Here is a 19,968-nt window from a genome sequence, read left to right as displayed (position 1 = left end):
AAAAGGGGCGCTGGTTGGCCTAGCGACTGTGACATGCGCCCCCACGGCTGCTGCAGTAGGGTATGTATAGAGGCGGCAGTGCTCACTGCTGCAGCCGTGGGTTCGAGTCCGTCCCCCCCTCTCTCTCCTCCCAACATAAAAACGGCAACAAATATGATAAAACAAATACAAAAATCATCATCGTTTGATTTTTATTAGGAATCACATGTTAGATTTTTAATAGAATGATTACAACATCTATACCTGCTTCGTTACCAAAGCGACAGAAATAGAAGTCCAAGAAGGACTTGAGCTTGTATATTTCTTTTCTAGTCTTCTGACTACTCAAAGTGCTTTTACTCCGCAGGTCACACCTACACATTAACACACCTACACATTAACACACCTACACATTAACATACTGATGGTAGAGGCCGCTGATGTTAAGTAACTAATCCATTCCAGGGTTTGACATTAAGTTAAATTTGCACTGGTTTTCAAAGACCAATTGCCCAACCATTGTAACCGCTGGCCCAGGAACGTTACTTTTGCTTTGAAGAATACATCAATTTAGGCTACTCTTGAACCATTCTGATGCAAAAGTAAATTACAACTTTTATTTCATTGATTGAGCTCTAGTTATAAAAAATATTGTGTATTTTTCTTATATTCATCTGCTCATGTTTATTCACCATGCTACTTAATCTGACTGATATTAACATGAGGCTGTGATAGAGCTGGAATTGTTATGATCACCCTTCTCTCCTTCTTACTTCTCTGTGAGAAACTATTCATCCTTAGATCTTTACTTTAGGAGCTCTCTTAAGGGCTAAGATGCTTTGTGGAGATCTTTACCAGAATCTAGTCTTTAACTTTAAGGTGAAATTTAGCTGCAGCGTGTTCCAGCTCCAGCTGTCTGTCACTGTGGCTGAAACTTTTCTCCGTTCTGTTTTCGTCATGCCCTGCTGACACTCGACTCTTCCAGTGATTTTTTCCCCTTTGAATGCTGATTTTAGCCCGGCTTTTGTCGGGATCTGATGGTTTTACCAAATGTGTTTTTTTATGAGAGAAAACCTGCGTTAAAATCTGTGTGCGAGTGTACAATTTGAGAGTAGCAAGCGCGCTCGCGGGAGTGACAGCAGTGAAGCCGTCTGCTGCCTTTCAACTGTGACACACATGCGCGCGCTTGATACGTTGATGCTGTAGCAGTTATAAGTGTGACGTTTTAAAAAGAAATACTGACAAAACACCGGTATGACAGGAAAACGCTGTGAAATTGAGAACGTGTTACTGTCTATTTTTTTTCAGGCAGTATTTTTCTGAACGTGCAATCAGCTGGCCCGGACTATATTAATCATTCATCCGGGCCAGCGGGCCAGTTATAATGACGAGCCCTGCATTCATACACCGCTCAAATTGGGGTTAAGTGTCTTGCTCAAAGACACATCGGACATGTTGCTGCAGGAGCTGGGGATCGAACCCCGGACCCTCCGGTTGAGAGACAACCAACACTACCAATTGACTGCAATTGAAAAAAAACAACAAACAAAAAAAACAAACAAAAAAAACCCAGTAATTTCTTTCTTACCTGGATCTCATACAAATGAGCGATGTGGAACTGGACTGTGGAGACAGAGAAGAGGAAGAATAATCACTCGTTTAGATTTGTATTATTTTCCTCGAGACTTCATCGTGTACAGTCTGCAGACAGTATGGAGCACAGATTGGAGGCTGTGTGTGTGTGTGTGTGTGTGTGTGTGTGTGTGTGTGTGGGGGGTTGTCCATGGGTAAGCTCTTCATCCCTGTATCGTCTCCTTGGAAACAGCGGTCAGAGGCAGAATCAGCAGGGAGACGGCAGCAGAGAGGAGGAAGTGCTCTGTAGGAATATTCCCCCGGCCTTTCAATATGTGCTATCTGCCACCGACAGGCTGCGGCATCTCATCCAATACAACAACACACAGCAGCAGCACATGGCCTTGACTTATTCCAAGAATAATAATTATCATACTTACTTTCAGCTTTGGACAAAGTGCAGAGGTTGGAGTCGATCACAGCCAGCTGAAAATGCTGCAGAGACAGAAAAAAAGACGCATTTAAACAATCAGCATAATCACATTACTCTTCATGATGATGTAAAACATGAAGCATCGGACCAAAAGAAACAACAGACAGTAGATGGGAGTTTGCGCAACTCTATGTTTTATGGAAACTTAGTTATTTCTGCAACAGGAGGCTGACTCTTCATTCACTCGTTTCTAATGTCTTTAAATTACAATCTCGTCCTCCATTGCCGTCTGCTAATATTTGCCTCTGAGGGCGGATGCAAATTTCCCTGTAATTCTGGAGAAGTCAGCAGTTATTGTTTAGACGACTTCCAGTAAACACTTCCTTTTCTGCAGCGTGGACGCTGTCATTTCTTGGTCCATTAAATCCCGGAGTATCGCCCGCTCTTCTGTTCAGTCTCAGTTCAACAGTAGAGTAACCGTTACAGAGCGGCTTCACTCGGGCTCACCTTCAGTGGTACAAGTCCAAGAAAGAAACTGATTTTCTTGTTGTTAAATGCACTTTTCTGCAGATATCTTAGAGACAAATAAATCAGCAATAGAATACCGCAGAGGATAGTCGGTATGTTCAAGCTCTAAAAAGGTTCAGCCTGTTGTTTGCAGTCCACACTGACTTTTTTTTTTTCATGCAATCACCAAAGTCTGCTGATACCAACTTGGTCATTACAGCTCAGACTACAACAACGGAAACAAGAACACTACCCAGGCTGTAGACTGGCTACAATCTGTACACAAGACCCTTGTGTACAGATTTACAATTGACATGTTGAATCTGTAAACAGATATTACAGTAAGGGTGATGCACAACGGGTTGACAACACATAGACAATGACCTTGCAGCTTTGTTATCAAGATGTATGAAACCCATGGAATTGTTACAACACTTGAATTTTGGTTCAGCTTTCCTCACAGCAACAGAAATCTTTCAGGATTAAGCCTCAGTGACAGTTTTTGCTGTCTATAAAAGTTATCTTCCAGGACCTGCTGTGCAGACGTAACACAGTAGTGACCCAGCATGCGAACAAAGTTGTGAGAAGTGGATGATTGCGGACCGCAGCAAGTAATAGTTTAGAGTCACATTTTCGTGTCTTTATTTGCAAAACATGACATGAACAAATGTCCCTTTAGTTTAGGTTGCACAGAGTCTGGAAATATAAGGAATTTGTAAATGTTTCAAGATTTGCATCAAATACACAAATGAATGCATTGATGCATCATAACTGTAACAGAGTTTTAAGGGTTAAGGACACTGTGATTCTCCTCCAGAGAGTATCCGCTGCACTGAAGCTCCAACAGATCCTCAAACCATGAATGAACCCTGCTGACTGTAACACGAGAGGCCACTGAAAGCCGGAGGGGCTGAACTGTAGATGTTCCCTGTCTGAAACACTCAGCCTGCTCCACCTCCACCTTCCTCTACAACCAGGAGTCCTGAACATCTGACACGCACATCCTGAAGTCACAAAGGCCTCCCCCACTTCATCACCTGGTGATCTGAAGACGGCGTTAACGTGGGAGGCAGACGTCTGCAGAGGCTTGTCAAGGCGTGGCACGCTACCAGCCAATATCTCCCATCAGAGTCATTGAACTGATCAGGCCCACGAGGTGCATCAAAGCTGCAGAGAGACGTCTCCCTTCCTCTGGCTTTCTGTCCCCTCGGGGCTTCCATACACCTCTATGACAGCCCTCTAATGCTGACATGGTTAGCCAAAATGATGTTGACCTTATATTGAAACAAAGCTGTGTGCGGTGTGGCGCTCCAGGGGGTCAGAAATGAGCACACAAGACTCCCACAAGCAAGTGAGAACATTAACTCCAGCAGAGACGGCTGATCCTGTAAACGTGCAAACAGGCAGCTCTCATGCACCCATGGGTGGCTTCAAGGTGACAGGTAGCATTGCACCACGCTACAATGCAGTCAAAAACACAGCTGCATGCATTTATTTTTTATTTTTTTTAAAAGGAGCCGGCAGTGTCTCTTATCTGGGTCAGAAAAAAAAAAAAAAAAGTGCACGTGAGATCCTGCAGAAACCAGGAGCTGCACACGAGTAAGAAGTGCACACACACACACACGCACGCACACACCGGCAGAGGAGAGTAAGAACAGACTGTACTGCTGCTCCTCTGGTGGTGGATTTCTTAGAAGAGGAGGAAAGGCAAATATATCAGTATCTGCCATCTGGAGCTTTGGGATTAAAAAGAAGAAGAAGAAGAAGAAGAAGCTGCAACCACAAACACGCTAAAAGCAGACGAGCAGCCTCGCAGCAGCCGGTCAATGTCAGTCAGATAAAAATCAAGAAGCGACCAGCTGGATGTGTCTCTGCGTGGTTCACCCTGGGGCCACCGGAGCGTCACACACTCACACGTGCACCCACACACACACACACTCTGCTTTAAATACACTCCTTTTAAAGCACATCTATCGGACACGCTCATCAGCAGCACGATGTTTAGAGGATGTATGCGTTACCTAGACGGCTGGCACACCTCTCAGAAGCCCTCTGCATCCTCCCGAAAGGTCTCTCTCCCTGCGTCTCCTTCCCTTCCCTCCTTCTCTTTCACACTTGCTCCTCCAACCAGGCAGATAATGCAGCACGATTGTCAGCTCGCTATACCGCCTCCCTCCCCTCATGTCTCGCCTTCCCTCTCTCTCTCTCTGCTATCATTCTTACTCTCTCTCGCTCTCTCTCTCCCCCCCCTCCTTCCTCCCTCCTCCCTCCTGGTGTCACTGATTACTATTCAGCAGACGGCTGCAGTGGAGAGTGCCGAGAGATGACACACAATACCTCAAAGCTGACACACACACACACACACACACACACACTTCTCCCTGGCTCTACAAAGACAGCCAACTCATCACCTTACCACTACACACTGCACAATCAAACGTCTCCTCTTATTGGTTTAATGGGCAGCACCTTACTGAGGCTAGTTAGTATGGGAGTCACAAAGCACAACATGGAAAAATGACACATGCCAAATATCAGTGGCTGTCTCCCAATGAGGATACTCTACAGGCATGTCTTCATCAAGAGTCACGCTCAGTGTGAAAACTTCACACAGGCTTCCCCTGAGACCTTCACCAGTTTCCTCTCAACACACATCGTTCAAAGTGGGCGTCACAGTGGGACCTTTTTCCCGTTTGGTCAAGAAGGGGCAGTGAGATCTCGGCAGGACAGACGTGGCAGAAAACGCGCCAAGATGACGTTAAGATTTAAACTACTTTGTCTCATGTAACTGGACGAATTCACAGTAAAAATCAAGTAGCGGTGAAATCCTACAGACGAGCAGAGAAGAGAAGAAGCCGCTTCATTAACGACACACAGATGAAACCAGTCGCAGGATATCAACGTCATCAACCCCCTCCTTGATTTGTTTTACTGATTTGTTTTGTCCCCAACGTGTACCGACTCTAACTGTCTTGCCATGTACATCACATCCTGGTAAATAAAAGATATTATTGTTGATATTTGCAAAGCTACTGAGCTGCAGCCTGATTAAGAAACTGCCGGCTTCTTCATCACTTGCTGTCTCTGAATCTCTTCCTCTATCCGCTGACGCTCTGAGGGAATAAAGAGGAAGCTTCCCTGAAACCTGCATCCTTTCCAAAAGTCTCTACATCCTCTTCCTCTCCACAGACATCATCATCATCATCATGCTCTGCAGGGGTTTTTTCTAACAATTTCCTGTGTTTCTCTTCTCCCCTTTCTTCCTCTCTCCTACCTTTATTCAATCTCCGCTGCTCCTTCAGTCGTCTACAGCGCCTCCCTGAAGATAACTGGGGCAGTCGTGTGTGTGTGTGTGTGTGTGTGTGTGTGTGTGTGTGTGTGTGTGTGTGTGTGATATCCTGGCACAGAGCCAGGATTAGAAGGGAGGGGTGAAGCCAAGACGGAGAGAGGACGTGCGGCACGTGCAGCACGCTGAGCTGCAGACTCCACCAGCAGAAACTCAAAGACGTATAGAAGTGTGTCAGCACGTCATCTCCTGGACGGTACAAATGTAAAAGAGAAGACAAACTCTCGAGCTGCTGATGCAACAGCGTACTCCTTCAAACAGAGAGAATTAACAGACAGCTATGCAGTTCATGTCAAGCAATGCTCTGCAGCACGCTAAGGCATTGAGACACATCCTAAAGCCTCTTGTGACATAGCGTCTGGAGCAGCACAAAGCCCAGGATCAGATGTCCGCCCATCCCTGAGGGAAACCAGGACTGTCAAGACAACAACAGGTCCATAGGCTCCAATCAGAAAGCCCCTCATTACATGTAGGCTCACAGGTGTGAGGAGACGGGCTTTAGAGCAGACAGACGATCCAGCAGCCTTTGTTAATCTGAGGAGGAGGGCTGTCACGTCTGTAACGACTACACATCAGGCGACCTACACAGAGCGACAGGCGGTCAAAATAATTCCACTGTATTTATGTTTTTATAACTCCCTGGGGATGAACAAGCAGTGTGTATATAAATTCCATTTCAGCAGGTCAGTTTAAAATGTAGCGCACCTCGCTCTGGAGTTAGGTAAACTATTTGAAACGTAAAGATGTATCTGTACTCAACATGAGCATATTACTGCATCGTGTTCCCCTTTGTGTAAAATGATTCCTCACCTTCACATCTGCAGTAAATATTGCTCATAAAAAACACTTAATGTGACTGAGAGCATCATGTCAGGTGTCAGCAGCATGTTCTCCCTGATAGATTACATCGCGCTGAAATGCTCCAAGACTTTGTTTTTACTCCTGCAGGAACTCCTTTTCACTGTTTCCACAACGCAGGAACTACGAACTATTTCAGTTCTCAGAACCTTGTTTTAGAGGAAACCTTTTAGGTCCTGCTTCAGAGTAGATACCATGTGTAGTTCTCAGGGAACTCTGTGGATAATTCCTCTTCAAAAAGTCCCCAGAACTGTTTGGTCGGAACAGACCTTATGAGTGGAGATCATTTCATCCGTCCAATAATAGGAGTTTATATTTATATAATATATCAGCTGTAGATGACGGCTGTAGGCTTTAGTGCGGCCGCTTCCGCCTCCTCTTTTTCCACTAAAAGACAGAGGGCTGACAACGCCAGCGCCATTTTCAACTTTTTAATCAGACATCATTCTCAATTAGTAGGCTACCTATAATACGAGTGGTGAACGACAGGGTGTTGGCCGTCAGCTGTAGTCTTTGCGGTGTGTTCAAGTGCAAGTTTTTGGACAAGACGAGAGGCGAGGACACAAGGCCGCCTTCATTGCCACTCGTTCTTAGCCGTCTGCCTGGTGTGTCAGGGCTTTAACAGAAGCATCAGCTCACAGCTATCTTTGAGATTTACCTTTAAACTCGACTCGTAGTCTGTGTTGACTTTGAACATGAGGCCCAGTCTCAGGTGAATCTCTTTCGATCTTGAGAAACCGGGGTCGATGTAAAGCACCTCCTGGAACGCCTTGATCGCCCTGGAAGACACAAGAAGACAAAATATATCTCATCAACATTTAAATCTAAACAACACTAGCTGCAAAATATGAAAAGGATGATGATGATGATGTCATGGTGTGGGGCCCCATTCTTTCAGGATCAGATTGTGACTTTTTTTAAATCAGCTGACTTAAGTGTCAGGTTTCAGTCCCGAGAGGTGAGTGAGATGTGACAGTAAGACTTGAACTTTAATGATGATAATGTGGCTGTTATTAAGGTTTGAGTGTAGCAGGATGTCAAATACATAGTTGTTAAACCTCTAAAAAATGTGTTTATTGCCATAATGCTGTAACAATAAAATGCCAATTTCTTGTGTAGCCCTACTTTTCAAGACACTATGAATCTACAACACAGAGCGATGGGTCCAGTCGAACGGGCCTGTGTGGGTTATTTTTCTCTCACACACACATCCTGTTAACTTGAGACACCAGCTGGAGGGTAGCTTCTTTCATTTCAGGATGAGAGTGTGACTGCACAATTCAAATCTAATGTTACTCCCACATACTTTAAAATAAGTCATGTGCTTTTTTCAAATCATGATCTGCGTCTGGATCCTTCATTCAGATAATAGTGTGTAATCAGGGGCCTTTGCATTCACAGCTGGTATTGAAATTAGTTTTCGTTATTCTAATTCTGTTTGAACCGTGGGCGAGTCTATATATGCAAAAGAAGTGGGCGAGGCTGGCTGACCTTAAAGTGAGAGGACCTGCTTGTTTCAAATTCAACTGGGGAAAAAAAAAGGACATAAAATGTAAGAATGTAGTTTCAAATATCTTTACTATACTGGTGCTAACGTTAGCTTCCCGTCTCAATGAACAATGACTTCACCGCCTCAAATCCCCGAGGTCTCGTTTCAGGGGTTTTAAGATGAAGAGCTTAGAACAATGCTATGATGTGCTTAAAAGTTTAACAGGAAGATCTGACATCATGTTCACCAACGACCACCTGTCGCTCATTTACAGTCTGTGACTACGAGGCCTGATGTTAAAATGATGTCGTCTTCAGGTTAAATATTATTAAAGGTCGATGTGTAGTATCGAGTACTACTTCCACTCGACGTCCCTGACGCCCAGCCTCCGCCACCATCGGACTGTGTCCTCCCCACGACCACCGCCGCCCTCATCCATGCACGGCCTGCTCTGTTGCCAACGACTGCTGTATTATGACACTGCCGCGTTGCCTTTCACTGCATGTTTTATATTTCATGGCGATTTTTTTCCCTCACTATGAGCATCAAACGGAGGATGCTCCTCCTCCTTCTTCGTCTGGACGATGAACTTAATCATGATGACAGCCTCGCAGTCACGGCTGAGATCAGACACGGAGCAAGAACCAGACCGAGCTACAATATTAATTAGCTGGTTGAAAAGAAGGCCGCCGGTAACGTCGACACCACACAGCTGAAAAGTTACAAAGATTTTCAACTCAAAGCGCTCGGTGCGGCCGTGCAATAAAAGACACAAGGCGATGCGTTTTTTTCTCTGGGAGGGCGCCTGCTGCTGCAAACGCTCTCTACTCATCGGGAACACTTGAATAAAAAGACGCTAGAACTCGCTAGGTGGACACAGGCCCTAAGAGTCTCATACCATGCTTTATGCCATAGAGGCTCCTATTTAGAGCAATTCAAACACGATGATGAAAAATAGGGAAGTCAACAGCAAAAAAAAAAAAAATTGACCAGAAGAAGATCAAGGAGTTCGAGCATGGTTAGACATGTGACCAAACGAGACGCTGACATTTGTTGTTGTGTGTCAATCTGGCCCCCTTCATGCAGACTGGTGACCATGTGTGTCATTAACTGGATTTAACTAACGGTGGAGTTTGACAACATTTCTTGTGATTATCTGCCGGGCGGTCTTCAGAGGTGGAGCGTTTGTTAGGCTGTCACGATTACAGCGATAACAATCCTCTACTCGTCTGTGAGCGGGATCAAAATAAACTGGAGTCTACAGAGACTGGAGCACAGGAACAAACACCAGTTTCCAAAATGAACCCACTCACTGTGTCGCTATCACAACAATGGCAACCGCGCGTCAGCACGAAGCCCCTCTCTATGATGGAAACAGCCGAGCTCTGAGCTCCGACAGAGTGCCCCACAAACACACACACACACAATGAACTCAATGCCCCTGTTCCCTCCTCCCCGTCTCTCTGCCTCTTCCTCCTCGTTTATCTCATCCCTCTCTCCCCCCTCGGTGCTCAGCCTGCCCTCTCTCGCTGGCTGAGTCCACAGTGGATACTTGGAGAGCAGGATCGGTTTTGACACACAGCGTACGGCGGTCTGCAGCCAGACGATGAGCAAAGAGCAAAAAAAACTAAAAACAACAAACGCTCTCCTTCACAAAAGGCCATCAGAAGAAACAGCTGAACCTTTTAGCCCCAAATAGGCTGAGACAATAACATAAAAACACAATCTGAGCTTGGATTTTCTTTGCAGAAATTTGTAAATTTGCATGATAGGGTTTTTTTTCACTTCACCAGAATTTCACACCACAGCAATATTAATAATAATCCTGGGCACCAAATAGTGGAAACTCAGTTGTTTTTAAATTATCATGCCGTCTAAACAAATACGTTGGCAACTGTTCTGTACCGAAGCGTATTTGTGCACGAGTTCGCCTGCAAATATTGAAGGCTTCATTCCTTCAGAACGCGGGGTATCTAAAATATTGACAACATTATTGCATCATCGTTTTAAGTTTCTGTTTTCCTGAGGGTGAAGCTGGTTTTGTAAGGTTTCTTAAATGACAGTGAAACAAACTAATATTCTGTTATCTATGATCACAAACTCGTATTTTCAGGTCACATGGTTTGGGCACCGAGTCGCTCTGCTTTGACAGCTCAGCATTCCTTCAGACTATGAGCTCCGGGTGACAGAGCCATCCTCGAGAGTCCAACGTGGCCCCCTCCCCTTCCCTCCTCTCCCCTCCCCTCCCCCTTGAATTAATTCCCAGGCCTAAGAAACGGGGACACAGAAACTTGGCCGGGCGTCAAGGTCATGGCCGAGGTGGAGGGGCGGCAGCGAGGAACACGGAGCAGCAAAACAGCTTCATTAAGAAACAAAATGTTCAGTCCAATAAAGACTTTCTCATGAAACTTTTTCCTCTGGATGACGACTCAAAATTGATTTTTTATTTCAAATAGATTCCCCATTCACAGAACATCGTCCACGGTGAAGATTCACCAGCAGCCAGTTCGAGCACAACAAACCCGCTCTTTGAGTTCGATCTCCTCTCGTTAAGATCCCCTTTTAATTCTGCATGATTCATGTCTGACAGATGGAAACGTTTAAACATAATCTTAACGACATTGAAATTATTTGACTTACTTTATTAATCCCCGAGGGGAAATTCTGATATAACACTAATTTTGAGACATGCTGCTCACACAAACATTTGCATTAAAACACAACATTCAGAGAATGAGACGGACTGCTACACAGGGAGCACGGCAGAGCTGTTTTAGGGTTCAGTGCCTTGCTCACGGGCACCTCGACAGCACTCGGGAAGTGACCTGGCAGCTCTCCACCTACCAGACCAACTTTCATACTTTGGTCCCCATTACATCACAAAACTTTGAGAACTCAGGGGCCTACGTTTAGAATCAAGTGTGGTCTTTTTGCAGCCTGCAGGTTCACCTGCTCAGCATATGCTGCTCAGTCATGCAGCTGATTCCTTCCTCGTTTGTTTAACTTGTGAGCAACATCAGAGCACTCAGTCTGTATCTCACAAACATATCGTCTGCATCATGGAAAAACTGTCACTGATGAACATGTATCGTCATAACTGTTCATTAATCATTCATTACCTTAGCTGTATTAAATTAAAGTGAAGTGTATTTATACAACATATTTAAACACAGCTTAAGCCGACAAAGTGCTATACAACACTCTGCTCCAATGTCTGCATGTGATCACCTCCACACCACGGCAAGGGATGCAAGAATTAAATTTGTTGCAAACACTTTTATTAATTGATTTTATTGATTTGTTGCTGCAGCCCCTTTAGCAGCTTCTTAGTGTACAGCAGGCTGGAGTAGACCCTGATATAAGCAGCCCTTTTGTGAATCAAATTGTGAGATATTGAAAGATTCACACCCAGGGTCCAAAAATAACACTTGCCAAGAACCAAATGCGGGTAGATTTTCCGTTTGGCGAGTAAACTTTGTACAGCTATTGGCCACTTGGCGGGTAAATGTTTACACTAAACAGTCATGTTTAAAAAGGATTAATAAGTTGCATTTGCAGCTACTTTCCCCCTCTCCTCCTCTGTCTGCAGACGGAGCATCATGGGGGCACGCCGAGACACACCAAAATGCATTCCTGCACAAACGCACACACTAGAACGCCAGCCACAGTGCACATCTGTTTACCTCTAGTGCAACAGAACAGTTTATCCTTGATTCATGTGGACAAAGTTCAATTAATGTACTGTAACAAATGTGTATGTGTATAACGAAAACACATCATTTTGGCCTGAAAAAAAAAAAGCTTGGTTTGGGAATTGGCCGCTGAGTCAATAAGGTAATTTCAGACCCTTCTCACACCCCTATTGACTACGGTCAATAAAGTTAAAATATTACAGCCAGTATCTGACACCTGAAGCCATCCAGTGCTTCCTTTACTGTTTTTCAAACAAATCTCACCTCTTGGTATATCGATGTCATAAAGGGACCTGAACACACCAAGCTTATAACCCTGAAATAAATATATTTTAACACTGTGTTCTCGTACTAAGGTAGGTTAAATTGTTGGTAATCCCAACTCTGAACCTATAAAAGATAAAATATATCAATGTTCATATCCTACTCAAGGTAAGAAAGCAAAGACACAAGCCAAAATGAAAAGAAAAGAAGCTCTCTTTAACCAGCTTGTTCTGATATCGATGAGTAACCACAATCTTTTTAAAAACACTTTGACAGAAACACTTAAAAAACACTTACCACTGAAATGCGTTGTAATGGAAGTAAACCATCCCGAGGCCGTATAAAAAGGCAGCATTCTGTGGACAAACAGGGTCGGAAAATAGTTTAACGTCAGCAGAAAAGTTCTTCAGAACACTTTTGTTATTACAGTCCGACGCAAGAGAGTTATCATCTTTAAAGCTGAAATTTTACATCAAGTGAAATAGGGAAGAGCAGGAAGTTTGACCAGTAAGTTAAAAGACTGATCAAAGACATCAAGCAGCATGACATCGTTAAGATTGTCAAGTGGCTGAGACAACATTGGAATCAAAATCAAAACCGATGAGTCATCAAAAAATCCCCCCCCCCCCCCCCCGTACAGTGTGTGCTGATCAAGACATGAGCTAATCAGTCATATTTTTTTTTTTTTTAACCAGGCTGTAAACATGTTAACCTCTGCTGTAAGAAGAGGATTTTTAGAATGTGTGTGTATGTGACTTCCTGTGCTTCTGCAGCCAGCCTCTAGTGGACACTCGAGGAACTGCAGGAATTTGCACTTCCGCATCTTCATTTTCAACACTGGAGGTTGCCGCTTAACTAACGTCAACTGACCATTCATATGAAGTGATTCTACACCTTACAGGCAGTATAAGATAGAAAGTTCAGGTATTTTAATTTCCCTTCTCAAAGTTAGTTAGTATCTGACAGTTTCTCTTTTATTTGTGGGGAAAAGTTTAGAGCTTCATCATTTAAATTCAGATGTCTTCAACCATTTTCTTAATCCAGGACTAGGGCTGTGACTTTTATTGGAATTCAAACATTCATTCAAACCCGGGGGGAAAGTTCAACATTAATGAGCCGTTCGAATTCAAAATGTACAGTACATCAGTACATCAGGCTGTCTGAAGTAGTTTGCAGTTTGATCCAGCAGAGGGCGCTCTCAGCATACCTTGACCAGACCTCAGTAAATTAAGTAGGTAATATTGTCGCAAAAGAAACGAGGGCGCCATTCAGAAGACGCAAACTAACATGAGGGAGACTCCCCTCTCTGCAGACAGCAACAGGGTTAGATACTAACCCGCAACTCTCCAAGCTGGCTCGCAAATATCTGTGACCAGGTGTTCTCATCAGCGGGTATACTGAGAGTGGCACTTGATCCTGATCAAGTTAATAGACTTGTGTTTCTAGAGAATTATACTAAAAAAATAAGTCGGTCCTTTTGGATTGTCAACAGGCGGTTGGTTGCTATGGTAAAATTAAGTAATGAAAACGTCTTGTGTCAGTGTGGTGGCTGGGGGTTCGAATGTGTTTGAACATTACTGAGGCCTGTCGTTGATTCGCTTAAAGTTTGTTTTATTGAAAAATTGGCAGCCCTATCCATGACTGAGAGATGCTCATGTAGTTATTAAACACTATGGAGAGGCCGGACAAGCTAATGTTTCATTATAAATCACCATAATCTACTAATGGGTGGTCCAAAAAGTTGCCAGTTACATTTTAGTAAATCATCAACGTTGACTTACTGAGCATGAAACACTGGCCCTCACTTATCAAACGTACGTACGGCAGAAAAATGGGTGTACGGTCATTTCCACGCAAAGTTCAGCACTTATCAATTTGGACGTGAGCGAAGGATACACTCAAATCCCACGCCAGGTCTCAGCTCGTGTACTTGTGGTGCAGCGAATCTGTCTGTGTTGGAGAATCATTAGATCATGTTATAACAGTTCTTGTTAAGACGGATAGATAGAGGTTCACAGATTTACTGTTAGATAAGACATAGCCTCTAAAATTTATTTTATATTACGCTTCAGCTCAAACGATCTCTGTAGGCTACATTGCTTTTTAAATTATCTGGAGCAGCGCGAGCTGTCGGGTGATTTCTTTTGTTGTGTGTTATATTTGATGAAAGATTTTATGTTTGTTTAATCATAATAATTTACTTTACAGATTAAAGAGGCTGCTTTCAGTAATTACATGTTAAACGTTCATGCGCACAGGAATATCGCTGCAGAAAATACTGAGACAAATTAAAACAGAAAAACTAAAAACAGTTACTTTAAAGGACAACTAAATACAACTTTCAGCCTCTGAAATATTTAAGAATACAGAACATCAACATTAGATCCTAACTAATCGGTATTTCCGGAGATTTAAATAATAAATACGCTGATGTGCCACATGCGTAATTGCGCACAGCAGATGCACTTAGGCCGGAGACTACATGTGACATAATAACGAATAAAGAAATCCGGGGGTTTTAAGACCCGCAACACTAGGCTACATTGTAGCGACCGTATGATCTGACCAGGTATTTTTTAAACTAAAAGTATAAAAATTGGATTATATTACAGCCTAGATTATATGTTACATATCACAGATGTTTAAATAAATTATTTAAAACTCCACTGCAGTTTGGTTATCCACACCAACGCTGTTGAGATTTCCATGCAGGCGCATTTCTTCTGAAGCTCTTTAATCCTACATTTCCGGCTGCCAAACAACACAATGTTATTCCTCTTTACTTCTCTCTGTTATGATGTCACTCATGTCATATCTCGTTTCTCTTTTTTGCCGTATTACGTGTCGCCATGCCGTAAACTCTGGGGGTGAGGACAGCTGAGCCGTGAATATATAGGGGCTTGGTATTTCAATGACGATCGTTTCCAGCCGCCACACTTATCAACACCCGGTCATGTGTACACTGTGATCAGCCAGATACGCACGTTCACAGGTCCCACGTGGACCCTGCCGTACAATGATTTCTACACCCATATCTGCGCTGGTTTCTACACCAGATTGATAAGTGAGGGCCACTGTGTTTAAATCCTCAACAGGATAACGGACACATCTTTTCTGACCTCAAAGTTTTTCCATTCCACTAACAGTCCCCCCCGAGTCTGACCCCAGTCCATTATCTGCAGGACCCCGAATATGTCCATCTCTGCTGTCCAACACTGGAACACAGCAGAGGTTAGGACGCCACGCCCTCAGTCCACTGCGGAGACGTCTAATCCCGAGGAGCACAGAGCTGTCACATGTGATCGCCATCCAGCTCTCAACACCTCTGTTTAATGGCCCCTCCAAACACTGAAACATCAAACCTTCCGTAACTCCTCATCCTCACACAGGGAGGAGGGTGAGGGGTGGACGCCATCACATCACAGCTGATTGGACAATTTACATCCAGACTATGAGCATGAACTATAGGCTATCTAAGCGGTGGTAAAACAAATACATTGTGAACGTTTTAGTAGCAACATGTTGCCAACGTATTTGTGGAACATGGTCTGTGTGCACGAGTTTGCTTGAGCTTTTTGAAAATAAAAACCAAGAAATGACCCGATATCTGGGGTCTTCAATTTTAGCAGTGGTATTGAAACAGGAGTCGATGTCGTTTCATTTTTAGTATGTTATCAAAGTTCAAAACTCAGGTATCATGACAGCCCTGTAGCATCAGGGATGGGGATGGAGACCCAGTTCTATTTAGCCTTTTTCTAAGCCTGAAAATCATGTTTTGAGTTGAGGGACAGTGATCCTCATCATTCCGCTGTCAGAGCACCCAAGCTTTGTATCAAGACCCGTTAGTTAAAAACAGTAATGCAATGTTGAAATCACTAGGATGAAGACGAGTGAATTCACTTCACGAGATGACATAATTTACATTATGATGTGCTCAAGGTCAGGTCAGTGAAATGACGATTAGGAAAAGCTAAATAGACGTCACCATGATGTGTTCAAAATGTTAATCAAATTTATTTAAATTTTTCAAAGATTTAATTTGAAAACCTAACAGCTGTTGCTGCTTCCTGTTTTTCCATGTGCAGCCAGCACAAAGTTCAGACACCCAAGCTCTAATCCGTTTATAATACTACATGAAAGTGTAGAGTACGGATGCCAAGATTTTTATAAACAAAGATTTTAATATATTAATTCCTTCCTGATAACCAAAACATGACAGAAAAAAAGAAGCGGAAATTAACCAACTCCTCAGCCATAAAACAATTCCACTTGTGTGAGTTGTCTTTCAACCCAATTGATAGAAACGTATCAATAAAGACTCGGAGCGTTTAAAAGTCTCGAGATTTGTTTCAATACAAACAAAAGCCAACAATCCAACTCCTATCTGCATCATTCATTGAAGTACCACACAAACTAGGATGGTTGAAATAAAAAACACTATTCTTAATCAAAAGATGACCAACAACAATCTCTGTTGGTTTTTCTTCCCTTCTGTTTCATCGCCCAACAAACATGGTTGAATTTCCCCAACAACCTGAACCTGAACCACCGAACAGTGTTTTGGTGCCGTCCAATAAATAATTGTACGTTCATGATGAAAACACTCGGCAGCTAACACAGAGAGGAGATGATGTGACACCCGACATTAAGCACGTATTATTCACTGGTTCTCTGAAAAGGCCGAGCGCTGACGGTTTAGAGCTGCAGGCTGTGGACGCAGCTGCAGCTGTCTGGGTCTGCTGGTTACAGCTGAGGCTGAGGACATGGTGACTGCTCGGACGACAGCTGCTTCTGTGATCCACTGTATGACGCTATGGATGTAGCATATGTAGCTTTACTGTATTAACTCTTTACTGCTCTTATAGAAACTGGAGAGCATGCATGTGACATAGGACTGTGCTCTAACAATCGATACGATATCTCCAAGTACTTCTTGCAAAGACGGGAATCGATGCAGGTGTTATAGAATCGATATGGCCTCAGTGTTGATTGTCACATTACCTATGGTGCAGTACACAATAAAGAACATAGGTGGCAGTAGAAGCCAAACTATACGATGCAGCGCATGTTTAAAATAAAATAAAAAACAAGTACGATTGAGAAACTCTGTCCACCAGTTACCAACAAAACTGAAAGAAGAGATTATGAGACCATTTAGGATTTTCGCAACCACCAGGAAGTTGAGTGTTGAAAAGGAGTCACGTAATATGCTAAAAACTGTAAAATACCACAGCAACATGACCGACCACCGTCTACATACAAGACGCAAGCAACATCCTCTCAGCTCGCTACATGGGGCCAGTGTGTCGTACTAACCCAACGCTTTCAAGTCAAACTCTCTCTCAACTTTTTAGAAGATCACAAATTCACTTTATTTGTTTTGACTTGCTCCCGTACAGTTTAGCTGATAATGACGGCTCCAGGCAGCTGATTAATGAGTGCCAGTCACGCTGTGTGATCCAACTCATCGGTTCATTACAGAAACTGAGGAGTTGTAAGCGGACGGAAAGCAAAGAGACATTATTGTAAATACAAGTGGACTCACAGCTAAGAGAAACCAGAATATAAGTGCAGCGAGAGGGACGACCGAGAGGACAGTTATGATTTTTAAAGGCTTTGGGATTATAAGCAGAGATTTTTTAATCACTTTTAGGATCTCTGAGGACCTGGATTTTTAAGTGTTTTAAGTTGTTGGAGCCTTAAAAAGATGACTCTGCTGTTATTCTCCACAATAAAGAACAGTGGTTGTAGTCAATTCTGAACGGTCAAAATAAAATACAAATCTATTGATCCCTGGTGGAGAAATTCAAGATAAAAATACAAGAACCCATCACGATCCGGACCGTGAAACACATCATACTATGAGGTTGTTTGAAAAACACAGCCCTAATGTGACATCATGGTCGGCTTGAGTCCCTGCAGCTACCTCCACTGAGTGTCAGTGAGCACGAAGACGACTGAGAAGCAGCGTCAGCGATCAGCATTAATGCTGCAAAAACACAAAGAGGACTTCTACTGAAGGGTGTAAAGGGAAATCGGGTCTGTTGAGCCAGGTTGAACATCACCGTTCTTTCTTACTTTGCAAAGCTAACCTGGTCGAGACTGTTCATTAGGTCCTCACTACTTTCATTAATAACCTGACGATGTCCTGTGTGGGCAGTCTGTGCATTACTTGTTAATATCATTTATGATAGGACACGTCAACAAGGCATGCCTGCTGTTGCCATGGTGATACCAGACGCTTTTTGACAGTTCCAGCTGTTGCATTTAGGAAGAAAAAAAACGCCCTGGAGAGAAGCACAGGGGAGGACGCAGCGTGTTGACGTCCGTGTGACATCCCAGAGACTCGATAATGTGTCACAGTGTTTGCTGCAATGTGTTTGAATGAAGAGCATGTGGACCAATGAAAAGCCAGCACAAAAGCTTCTGTAAAAAGGTCTTAAAGGTGACGATCAGGACTCACCTTCCAGTAGTCTGACTGTAAACTGAAGTACCTCTGGTATGCCGATAACGCTGAGGGAGAAAAAGAGAGAGAATACACACTTAGAAAACACTTCAGATATTCAACTCAGCTGCACTCCAACACTTCACAGCGGGAATGTTTAAAAGATGAGCACAAAAGGTTGAATGAGAATGATCCTTTGTCAACAGGATTCAGCAGTTTTTTTGTTTGTTTTTTTTTTACAGAACACAAGGCAGATAAGAAGAGCACACATCAAATGAGTCCTCATACTTCTCATTGAAACTGTTTTAAATCTCACAGTAAGCAAAGGAAGGCAAAACAAGATGAATTAAATATTCTAATGAGGAAGTAATTAATATGTCCTCCTGAGGTAAAGATTTGGGTTATCAAAAGAAGAAGCAGGACATTGGGGGTGGCTGTGGCTCAGTTGGTAGAGTCGTTGTCTCTCGAACCAAAAGGTTGAGGGTTTGATCCCCAGCAATATGTCCAATGTGTCCATTGGCAAGACACATAACCGCAGCCTCTAAAGAGCATTAAAGCCCTTTTCAACTGTTTTTTTATTAAGCAAAAGTTCCGAAACAAGCCCAGCTGTCATCACGTCTTTGTACATTAATACTGATTCCACCACTGCATCATTTTTTTAAAGCCCAGCCTGTGAATTCACATTGTGTTTCAACGTTGTGTAAGCACAGCAGAGCGCTACCACTATGAAATAATAGGAAAATGAGCCTTAAAAATGTCTAACTGGTTTCTGTCAGAAGATAAGACTTGAGAAAATTCTTTGTGACCATATTTTGTGGCATTTCCCCGTGCCCTTGGCGTACACATGGAGACTATCACCTTTTGGATAGTCCTCCAGCAGGAGGTTGAAGTGTCCCAGCTGGCAGAAAATGTCAGGGTCCACTTTGCCCTCCGCTTTCAGGATGAGGGCGTTGTAGCAGCTAACAGCCTGCACAGAGGGGCAAAGAACATATCATCACAGTTAAACACATGCTACACAACGGAAATTAAGAATACAAAGTTTAACCAAAAGGCAGGAAGACCTCAGGTATGGAACAAAAATATAATGACAAACCTAGCTTTGCTTTCTTAGGCTGTGTTCACCCTGCAAGCAATATTGCTAAATGCTGAGTTTTGGCTCGGATCGGATTATTTTTGCTCAGCTGTTCACGATCCTGATTTTAAAAGTGGCCTGTATCAGACTCCAGTGGGGATCCAAATACGAAAGGGGCCCACATCTGATTTTAGAATATCAGATGCAGTGTGACTTATGTTGTTCACACTGTCGTAAACAAATCAGCAACAAAAAAAAAACAAAAGACAGTCAGGTCATTTTTGGCTGCAGTGTGAACACAGCCTTAGAGT

The 19,968-nt window shown here is 43.3% G+C and overlaps 1 protein-coding gene across 4 annotated transcripts in view; it reads right to left on the bottom strand.

Annotated features, from left to right (window-relative positions):
- Nucleotides 1-19,968, bottom strand: part of kdm6a (lysine (K)-specific demethylase 6A) — a 40,464-nt gene that overhangs the window by 18,041 nt on the left and 2,455 nt on the right. For 3 of the 4 annotated variants that reach the window (XM_020631954.3, XM_020631955.2, XM_065961910.1), the window contains exons 3-8: nucleotides 19,444-19,552; nucleotides 18,604-18,653; nucleotides 12,438-12,496; nucleotides 7,354-7,474; nucleotides 1,992-2,046; nucleotides 1,568-1,602 (exon numbers count right to left, since the gene is read on the bottom strand). In XM_020631954.3, coding sequence (XP_020487610.2) covers nucleotides 1,568-1,602; nucleotides 1,992-2,046; nucleotides 7,354-7,474; nucleotides 12,438-12,496; nucleotides 18,604-18,653; nucleotides 19,444-19,552 — 429 coding nt within the window. Of the gene's footprint in view, nucleotides 1-1,567; nucleotides 1,603-1,991; nucleotides 2,047-4,512; nucleotides 4,661-7,353; nucleotides 7,475-12,437; nucleotides 12,497-18,603; nucleotides 18,654-19,443; nucleotides 19,553-19,968 lie in introns of those variants that run through there. The other variant, XM_065961911.1, reaches the window with a different exon arrangement.

The sequence above is a fragment of the Labrus bergylta genome, chromosome 13 (genome assembly GCF_963930695.1).
Source record: "Labrus bergylta chromosome 13, fLabBer1.1, whole genome shotgun sequence".
Taxonomy (NCBI): Eukaryota; Metazoa; Chordata; class Actinopteri; order Labriformes; family Labridae; genus Labrus; species Labrus bergylta.
The sequence above is the reverse complement of the archived record's forward strand: the minus strand, read 5'-3'. Positions and strand labels throughout refer to the sequence as shown.